Raw genomic sequence first — 10,703 nt, 5'->3', positions numbered from 1 at the left:
TGGGGGGGGTGGGGGGGAGAACCCTCATTTATTCTGAAATGTACAAGAAGCCTAAAAATGTTAAATTTTTACTTTGTTGAAAAACCTGTATTTTTATTTAGCACATATCCTCTAAATCAATGTTTTGCTTCAATCGTCTATACCGAATAAGGATGAAATGTAACATTTACTGAAAATCTGTCTCACAAATACAGAAAGTAGACAGAGGAGAACTTAAAATTAATTTTGATTTGACTGTGAACCCAAAATCCAGGACATGTAAAAGAAAAGTTTTATTCTGCTGAACCACCAATTTGAATTTACACTATGAGCTGCTATGGGGGGCTGGGAGAGGTAGGGTGTCAGTCTGTATAAGAGGGCTTGACCCCACAACATCAGCTTCTCTCTCATCTCAGCCCTACTGTACTACCACAGGAGTATTTAAAGTTGCGTGGATCCCTAAGGAATATTATCCTTGGAGTATGCAAGGAATCTGCTCTATATACATTATCTGTCAGAGAGGTATGAAAAAATGTCACTCACACAGACTAAGAATATTTTCCAGAAATGCAGATAATATCCTAGAGGAATCAAATGACCAAGAATATCAGAGACATGAATCAATAATATTAGCCACTTTCCATTAGAATGCCTGATAGAGGCCTCTTACTTCCCTAAGTTAAAGCAAAAGCTGACAGACATTTCCCATCACCATTACAAGAATCAAGGAAGCCTCAACCCTCCCACCAATAACCGAGAAAACCAACCTTCAATCTGCCACCACTCAATTCCTCACTTAGTTTCAGCCTGGCATCTACGGTTCTTTTCAAATCTCTTTGCAAGCGACGTCCAAAGTCCCTGAACATGGTTGAACCTCCAGAGAGAACAATATTCTATATTGGTGGAGAAAAATAAGTATTGACTTTTATTTAGGAAGAAAATATTTTTAAAGACATAGAAACATTTTTTTTTTTTTAATTTTTGAGAGAGAGAGAGAGAGAGAGAGACAGCGTGAGCAGGGGAGGGTCAGAGAGATAGAGGGAGACACAGACTCTGACACAGCCTCCAGGCTCTGAGCTGGCTGCCAGCATAGAGCCCGACGCGGGGCTCGAACCCACGAACCATGAGATCATGCCCTGCGCAGAAGTTGGACGCTTAACTGACTGAGCCACCCAGGCGCCCCCTTAAGAAACAATTCTAAAATCCTATCAGAGCCTTTTGAAAAGAGTTTTAAATTTAATATTCAAGAACAGACCAAAAATTAAGTTTTTAAGAGTATGACATTGAACAACAATCTTGCTGTAAATACTGACCTTGTAGAGAGGACGTCTGACATCAATAGGGCAATTTTGAATTACTTCATCTACAACTTCTGAGATAGGTTGAGTAAAGTCTGGATTAGCAAACTGAAAAGTAAAGGTGGATATACAATGATTAGATCACTACAGACTTAAATATCACAATAAAAAGTTAAGTATGTTTTCAGTTCAAAAACAAAAGTATTTTTACAAACCATAAATTCTGGTCTCTAATTCATAATTAGACACTGAAATCCAAGATTTCAGAAGGCAAATTGTAATAGTGATGATATGTACCATTTCACAACCATCAAGACAGCAAAAAATGTAAAGCCACACATACACTATGAGCTGATAAAAATCTGTGGGCAGGCATATAAGCAGAGGTGCAAAAATCTGAATTGATCAACACACTTATAGTTGAGGGCAAACAAGGAAATGCTCTTCTCATTTCATCTTTTGTACTATTAAGTAAGTGTCGTTTTCACGACATAGGTAGCGCCACAGTTCCGTATTCTTGTGGGTGATTTTGCTGTTTAAAAGGGTGTCCAACCACAGCAGTGCCAAAGCGCTATCTGCCGTTTCTAAGCTTGAGATGGCTGTAATGTATGATATGCAGAAAATATAAGGTTGGATAAGCTTCATTCAAGCACGAGTTACGGGTATGTTGGCCATGGGTTCAATGCTAATGATCGACGATACATACTCATGTGTCTTTAAACAGAAACACAAATAAAACAAGTTTATAGGTTCAGTTGACAAAAAATGAAACCTAAAGCTCACAGGATCTAACCCTGCATTTCTGCTATGAACAATAGTTTTAGTATTCGCTAATCTGGTGTTCACAGCAACTTTATAGAGCATCTACTATGAATAATGAGAATAAACTGTGTATTTACATCATGATATACCACATTCAAACTATTTCCAAATAGCTGATACTCAAAAGCAAAACTCATTTTTTAAAAAACTTCAAAAAATTTTGAATGATTACATATATATAAATCTTTTAAAAATATATGTTTTGGGGGTGCCCGAGTGGTTCAGTTGGTTGAGTGACCAGCTTCGGCTCAGGTCATCATCTCACAGTTTGTGAGTTTGAGCCCCACATCGGGCTCTGGGTTGAGAGCACGAAGCTTGCTTGGGATTCTCTCTCTACCCCTCTCTCTGGCCCTGCTCATGCTCTCTCTCTCTCTCAAAAATAAATAAACATTAAAAAAATTTTAATGTATGTTTTTGTGAATATATGCATTGTTTAAAAAAACATGAACTGGATATACACTAAATTTATGACAACCACCCTCAAGAGAAAAAGAAAGGATGGAAACCAAACAGAGAAACAAAAAGGTCTGAGGAAAGGAATACTTTATTTCTTAAAATAGGATCTCAGTATGATAAATATATTAATATTAGTATATATTTATTTGGAATGGAAGGTAAATGTATTATGCAACACTTTTTTTACTGGTTAGGTAGGTTCAAGATAGAAAGTAGTTTGACAATTTAAATCATTATGGAAACATAAGGGGATTAAAATTAATAAATTTTTTAAAACTTAATCTTTGTATACAACAGGCTTTATACAAGGAGAAATAATATTAGGGAAGGTTTCTTTTCTTCCCCATCATTTATGTTTATATGCATGCCTGTGGCCCTCCAAAATTAGGCTGTATGTATTTCTAGACTTCCACAGAGGATCCGAGGAACTACAAAATGTAACAGTTTTTCTTTTAACTTTATTTTAATTTGAGAGAGAGAGCAGGGGAGAGGAGTGGAGGGAGGAGAGGGAACGGGGGAGAGGTAGGGAGAGGGAGCGGGAGAGGGAGAGAGATAATGAATCTTAAGCAGTCTCTATGCTCAATGCTGAGCTAGATGCGCGCCTCAATCTTATGACCTTAGGATCATTACCTAAGCCAAAATCAACAGACAGACACTCAACCAACTGAGCCACCTCAGCACCCATAAAATAGTTTTTGTATGCTATTTGAATCTCAGAATTCAACTTTTATTTTGAAACAAAGATCTCATTTTACTAAAACTTTTCAAAAATGTATGTAAGTGGCCATATATTAATCTTTAAATTGGAAAGGGAATGCTAGATGGGGTTTTTCCTAGCTAAAAATAAAAGATCAAAAGTTAACCTAATCTGTCAAAATAAACAAGAATATTTCATTAAAATGAATAAAATTTAAAGTACTGTCTAGAAAATGAGTTGCCAACCACATTTCTTGGCCTCTCATTTTTCACATTAGGTTGTCTAATGGGAGAGACAATATTCCTTTGTTCATTAAACCAATTCTAAAACTTGACTGACAGATAACTTTTAACAATGTGTTAATTTTTTCCGGTTTTAAAAATTAGTTTTAAGTTATTTAGAGTCTGGGCATATAATGAAAAGAGATTTAATGTTATGTAAGTGATGAAGCATAATGACACAAAATATTTTAATTTAGATAAAGTAAAATATCACTAGCAAAGATTCTACTGACTTCTACTATCATAGTAAGAAACCAAACGGCAGGCAACATCTATCTTTTTGAAGCATGCCCTAACAGGAATATAGAATCCCTAGTGATAATGAATACCTAAAAGTGAGTCTAGAAATGGGACTCATACTGATGCTTGAAAGTCCAAAATACAGACTATTTGTTCCATCTGTTAGAGGTAGTCCATATTGCATCCTGTGGGGAAATGGGAGAATATAACCCCACTCAGCTGGCTGTGTATGCCATTTACAGACAATCTTAGTTTATGGGCAGGGCATGGCTCAGTTCACAATTAACTAGAATGAGTAACAGAACTGGAATCCTGAAAATTTCATCATGTGACCTGTATAACTGTCTCTCTAGGTTTTATTAGACTATAAAATCTCTAAGGAAACTTCAATTCTCCAAACATGCTTTTATGATCCCATAATGATACTTCAAACTGAGAACCTGTAATGAGACTTAATCCCCAAAATGTGGACAGAGAACATTAACAATTTGATAGAAAATATAGTCTATAGTATCTCATCAACTTATTAATATAGAATTTACAAATTATCTACAGTGTCTTTTGTTAGCCATACTCGTTAGTAATTACCTAAACAATACATACACACACACACACACACACACACACAGAGGCACACACTCGAGGGATTAACCTTCCCATAATTCTTTCCCAAACCTTTAAGACAGTTCAACTGCTATAACAAAAGCATTAAAAAAAGGCAGGGATAGGGTCATTCATTCCTGTGCTATACCTTCTCTCCTAGCAATTTTTAATCAGGAACATACAAAAGATAGAATTTATACAACCTTTAAATATTCACATACCCTGGATCCACCCACCGATATTCTGATTTAGAAAGAAATGAAGTCTGATTTGAACAGATCTTTATAAAAAGCTTGGGGACTATTGTGCTATATAGAATTCAGGTGAGAATGTGAAGAATAATACGTAGTGAAGCAGCAAGCAATGAATACTTGGTAAATCAATGAAGGAAAAGAGTTAAGAATTCAATAAATTGTTACAGTTTATTTAATACTTTAATACTAATAGGCTCAACCTAGGGTCCCTACTAAGCCTATTTTTAGGCCTCTGCTTTCACTTTCAGCAAAAGGATTAGTCCTGCCTCTAACTGTTCTCTGATCATGTGGCTACAAGTGGCTATCAAGAGAAGAGTATCTTTTCTCTCTTCTGAAAAATTTACAGAGAATACACTCAAAGTAAACAAAGCAGTTCAAATAGCTTTGAAAAAAATTAAATTTCCATTAAAAAAAAAAGTACCAAAGTGCCAAGCCCGTTCCTTCTAAAAACAGTTCAAATGTTTGTGAAGAATTTAGCAATTCAAAAAATAAACACCCTTACTCTTTCATACAATCTAACATCAGTGTTCAAGTTCAGATACCTATAGTTTTGTCTAGCCAAAACAAAAACCAGAGTGAATTATTCAAATGACAAGAACAACTCTGGCACAGAAAAATCTAGAACTACCCAAGACAGAATCTTACAATTCACTTGGGAAGTGACACAGTTCATATGATACAAAACAAAGTGGGGGAGGGATGTCTATTCTGCAAAAATATGATGAACTGTACACACATCTCATCTTGTTCTCTATACTAAAAGCACCAATAAAGAAAATTTATTAATAAGGCATAATCCCAAATGTATGGAGAGAAGAGAACAAGAAGAAACGGCAACAAAATTTGGCAAACTGGAATCTGGAAAGCAGATGGACAAGACCAGGCACTCCCTCCGAAACACTGAGTAAGTCATCAGTAGGGAAAGCCAAGAATAAGGCTGTTTTGTATCACCAGCCCTCATCCCTACCCCCCTCACCCCACCCCAACTGGCTGTACCTGTCAGCACTGAAATGGAGGTAGAGGAAGGGCAGGGAGGAACACTGGTTGAAAATGTCTGTGAAGAACAATTAGAGTCCTAGATACCAAACAAAAAAGCCTATCAAACACCTCCTCCTCATCCAAGGAGCAAGCTGGCTTATCTATTTTCCAAAGAGAACTGATTAGCCCTGGAACTCTTACACAAGCTAAAAGGAATGAAAAATGGGGGCTTTAAGTGAAGGTATGCAGCCTACTGCTGACAAACAAATGCTGATCCTCTTGCCCATCTGGCTGCCAACCTTTAACCTCCAGGTAGCAATCTTCTTGGAATCAGATTACCTGATGTGATCTAATAGAACACACTAGGGCTTTCTCCAAAGACAGACCAACAGGCCCTACCCAGAAAGCTCCGATTTCCAATAAGGTTTTTAGTGTCCCCTACTTAAACGGAGTGACTCTCCAAAAATCTCTAGCATGAAAAACACAGGAATCAAAACAAAGAGAAAGGTAATCTGGAGGAAAGAGGGAATGCAGAAAGAAGAAAACTTCAAAAGCCCTAGATTAATATCCTCAGAGAGCCAGAAGATATACATCCATGAAATAAGAAGAGAGCAGCATAAAAAAAGGAATATTCAAAAGCAGAAGTAGGGGAAGCCCTTGAAAATTACATATGTTACCAGAAATAAATTCAATAGAAGTTTCAGAAGGTAAAACTGAAAAACACCTAGAGAATAAACAAAAAGATAAAGTGCAACTAGAAAACAGAGAGCACATCAGAATGCCAGGGGACAAAGGACAATCTACAAGTATCTGGAAAGAAAATAAGCAGGTCCTACACAAGGTTTAAAATCAGAACAGTTTTTGACTTCAAATAATAATGGGAAGCAACTAAGCAAAGGCTTCAGAATGCGGAAGAAAAATGATTTACAATCCAGGATTCTATACTCAAATTATCAGACAGGTGTGAAGATAAAATGAATACATTTTCAGACATGCAAGGTCTTGAAATTTTCAGCCCTCAAGTATCCTTTTCATCAGGAACCCCACTGGCAAACGATCGCCACCAAAATAAAGACAAAAAAGATATGAGACAGAAGGGAGAAGTTAAACTTAAGTGAGAGGCAACAGGAATCCCCACAATGATGGTGACAGAACAGGACAACTCTATAGCAGGTACAAAAGGAAACAGTTTCAGACTGGGATGGAAAGAGGCTCTGGAAAACTAAATTGATGATAAAAACCTCTTCATCTGAATACCCTGAGAAGGCAGTTATAAAACCAGTGGATAGAGTTCAGAGGTGAATTAAGGATCCTTTTTTTAAAACTAAGCAAACAACTTACTATTTTCCATGTAAAACAAAATATAAAATAGGACAGGAAAATATCTCATGATAAACTGCATGACTCAGATCTGACTGAAATTTGTACTGACAAAAATGTAAGCACTGAATTTTTACTTAACTCAAATTATAATGTATATATTATGACAAAAAGGTATGAAAAGGTACTGTTTGTTCTGGGAACAAAAGAAGGGGAGGGAAGACAGTCCTCATCTACCATAGCTGGAAATCGGTGGAAAATGCCTAAAACTGAAAAAATTTGAAGTTGTGAAGTAACCAAAGCAATTCGGCAGCAAGCACCAAAAGAAACAAGTAGAAAAGGTTGAAGTGCTCACCTCGTAGGGAAAAAAAATAGGGAGAGGCGTATACGGGGGAGCATAGAGGGCACTCCAAGGTTTTGTCAGAATTTAAGTAAGTAGGGCTTTGAAACAATGTGCATATATACATAAATGATCCTTACAAAACAACTCTGAAAAAGAAGAAAAACACAGATTTCTCACAGAAGAAATTATTTTCAAAGAAAAAAATGCTATGGAGAGTAAAAGATGGTACAAAGTTGTGGGGCGCCTGGGTGGCTCAGTCAGTTGAGTGTATGATGTCAGCTCAGGTCATGATCGTGCGTTGGGCTCTGTGCTGAATGCTTGCTCAGAGCCTGGAGCCTGCTTCAGATCCTGTGTGTCCTTCTCTCTCTGCCCCACCCCTACTCGTGCTCTGTCTCTGTCTCTCAAAAAAAGATGGTACAAAGTTTTAAAACTTGGTATATCAAACAATAAATATTTCCTAAATTAATGAAAAAAATTATATAAATTGAAAAATTATATATGAAATATTAGAAACTGACATCCAGACAACTATCCCTTTCCTAAGCAGCATGACACAATCAAAACATCAGAGTTGATTTACATATCTAATGTCTCAAGGTTTTTCAGACCGTCAAGACATTAGCTGAAGAGGTCTATAAAGAGCATTCCGCTCAAATACTTCCTCCTTTAAAATCTAAGATATCTCTTATCTCCTATGCCATTATCTATCCCATGGTAATTCCTGTCCTCAACTTGCAGGTTTAGTTTTTCTCTCCAGTATTTCAACTTCAGTTGATGTTCCTTAACCCAAGTGATCCTTAATCCATTACTACTTCAGCAACTCATATATACATGGCCCCAGAGGAAAATCTGACCTGACTTCCAGCTACATGGTTACCTTTCTCTCCATCTTCTTGAATCACTACTAAAATAAAAGAAAGAAATTACCAGGAAAGATAAATGCCCAAGGATGAAAAGAGGAGGTAAGTAAAAATGTATAGAGTATTTCAATCCTGTTTGGAAGACAAAAAAGGAATGTTACATCCTAAGTGTTTCCATGCTTCGGATTCTTTGTCTCCCTCTCTCTCTGCCCCCTTTCCCTCTCATGCTTTGTCTCTCCAAAATAAATAAATATGAAAAAATTTTTTTAACCAAAACAAAACAAAACAAAACAAAAAAAATGGGGGTGCCTGGGTGGCTTAGTTGGTTAAGCATCTGACTTCAGCTCAGGTCATGATCTCATTGTTCATGGGTTCGAGTCCTACATCGGGCTCTGTGCTGACGGACAGCTCAGAGCTTGGAATCTGCTTCAGATTCTGTGTCTCCCTCTCTCTCTCTTCTCCTCCCCCTCTCATGCTCTGTCTTTCTCTCTCAAAAATAAAATTAAATAAATATTAAAAAAAATTTTTTTGCTAAGTGCTTCCAGAGGGGCATATTGGTAAGAAGCTAACTACTTCATCCTGTAGAACCTTCAGAAGGCCCCCAAATTTAAGGTATAAGAAATCACACAAGGAAAGGTAAAAAAAGGTTTTAAAAATATTAACATTCTCTATATAGAAAGACTGAGACCCCTTCCTCCAGGATCCCTTCCAGATCTTATATAACCAGACAGTTAATTACAACTTCAATGAATAAACGAAAAAATGAACAAACAGAAAATAACACAAATGAAGAAATGAGGCAAAAATTAAGGAAAAGCTCAATTTTAAAAGAAAAAAATAATCAATTACAATAGTACCTGAAAAGCAAAAAATGTTAACAGGAAGAATACCATAAATACTGTAAAACTACTGATTAAGCCAATAACTAGAACATAACAAACAGGCTGAAGGAAGAGGGTCTAAGAAAAATATCAACCAACCTAAAAGGAAGTTAGTAGATAAATTATTCACACTGATATGTCTAACAACAGTCAGATAAGTATTTGAAAATCTAGAGGTAATTACCAAGAGCAAGGGCTCCGTAAGAGCTCTGGGATGCTCTGCAGAGCACACAAAGGGTGAGAGAGGAAGGGCGGGGGATGAGGAGCTACTGTGTTTGCTGTAAGCCTGTCAGTGTTACCGAACTTTTAAAACTATATGCATATATCCTTTTGTTAATTTTTATTTTAAAAACTGGAAAATGTGCCGTCTAAAACCTTAAAACACCCACATACTACTGACCATAATGCCTTATCCTTCAGGAGCTCTCCCCTTTTGCTCCCAATTTACAGCTATCTGCAATTCATCACAATCTCCAATCCCTGTCCACATCCCTCATTACCCCTACGTTATTCAGGCCTTTTCAGATCCAGGCTCTTACACCCTGCAAAGCTTTGACCCATACCTTGTCAAAACCCTTTGTTCCTTTCCCACAACTGCCTGGGATGGAAAACACTGTTGTATGACTCAAAGTTCTGAGTTTCTAGCTTCTGTAGTGCCCCCAATACTATGAATTGAGTCACCCTCTCAATTCTCCTCACTAATGATTATACAAGTTACTGTTCTCTCCCAGCCCTTAACTGTATGTCCATTCCCTTCTTCCAACACAGAAGCTTGATTCCCCTTCATGAAAAATAAAATTATGCTCTGTGACCATGAACTTCCTCAGCTACCTACCTGCTCCTCTACCTACCCTTCCCAGCTCCACATTTTCCTGTACCCATGCATAACTCTTTACCTTTACCACTGGAGTAACCCCTCTTAAAGACAAAACTAACCTCAGCCTTATTCTTGCAAATGAGTTCTTACCAGTTCCTCCTCCATCTGGGAAACTCCAATAAACTCACCTGTTTCCAACACAATTCACACCTCTGTTCATCTAACCCAGTGCAGCCAGAGTAACCTTTCTATTACCGTTCATATATTTGTGTCATTTGCACTGAAGACTTCTGTACAATTCCAAAATCCAATAAACTCCTTTTTGTACCTATTAGTCTCTCATGAATACCTTTCTGGACCCATCTCCTAACACTCCCTTCCTTTATACTTCTACTATCTAGCTCTCTTCTCCCAGACTTCTATCCAGTCTATCTCCTCTGCCAGAAAAATATTCCCCTAACATATCTGCCTGACAAATACATATTCATCCTCGAAGTCTCAGGTCAACTGCTACCTCCTCTAAGAAGTTTCCATAGTTCTCCCAAGCAGACTTAGATGTTCTTTGCTCCTATGCCCTATCCAGATCCATGCATTTATTAAGATAAATTTATCTGTTTATTCATCTCCTTATTCTGAGCTCAGTAAAAGATAAAATAATTTTTCATCTTTTAATACTTACACTGAGACCATGAAATTTATATTCATTTGCTAAGAGAATAAACAATTTTTTAAGAAAACGGTTTTTAATGTACAGTAAGCACAAAAAGCATTTAATGGAATTCTATCAATAAATTTCTTACAGAGGCGTCTGGGTGGCTCAGTTAGTTAAGCATCCCACTTCAGCTCAGGTAATGATCTCACGGTTCATGAGTTC

The 10,703-nt window shown here is 37.0% G+C and overlaps 1 protein-coding gene across 1 annotated transcript in view; it reads right to left on the bottom strand.

The window, feature by feature from the left end:
* ACTR3 (actin related protein 3) overlaps positions 1–10,703 on the bottom strand; it is a 66,839-nt gene that overhangs the window by 5,142 nt on the left and 50,994 nt on the right. The window contains exons 9-10 of the mRNA XM_077779635.1: positions 1,293–1,385; positions 747–872 (exon numbers count right to left, since the gene is read on the bottom strand). Coding sequence (XP_077635761.1) covers positions 747–872; positions 1,293–1,385 — 219 coding nt within the window. The remainder of the gene's footprint in view (positions 1–746; positions 873–1,292; positions 1,386–10,703) is intronic.

Source organism: Crocuta crocuta, unplaced genomic scaffold (genome assembly GCF_008692635.1).
Source record: "Crocuta crocuta isolate KB4526 unplaced genomic scaffold, BGI_CrCroc_1.0 scaffold18, whole genome shotgun sequence".
Classification (NCBI taxonomy): domain Eukaryota; kingdom Metazoa; phylum Chordata; class Mammalia; order Carnivora; family Hyaenidae; genus Crocuta; species Crocuta crocuta.
The sequence above is the reverse complement of the archived record's forward strand: the minus strand, read 5'-3'. Positions and strand labels throughout refer to the sequence as shown.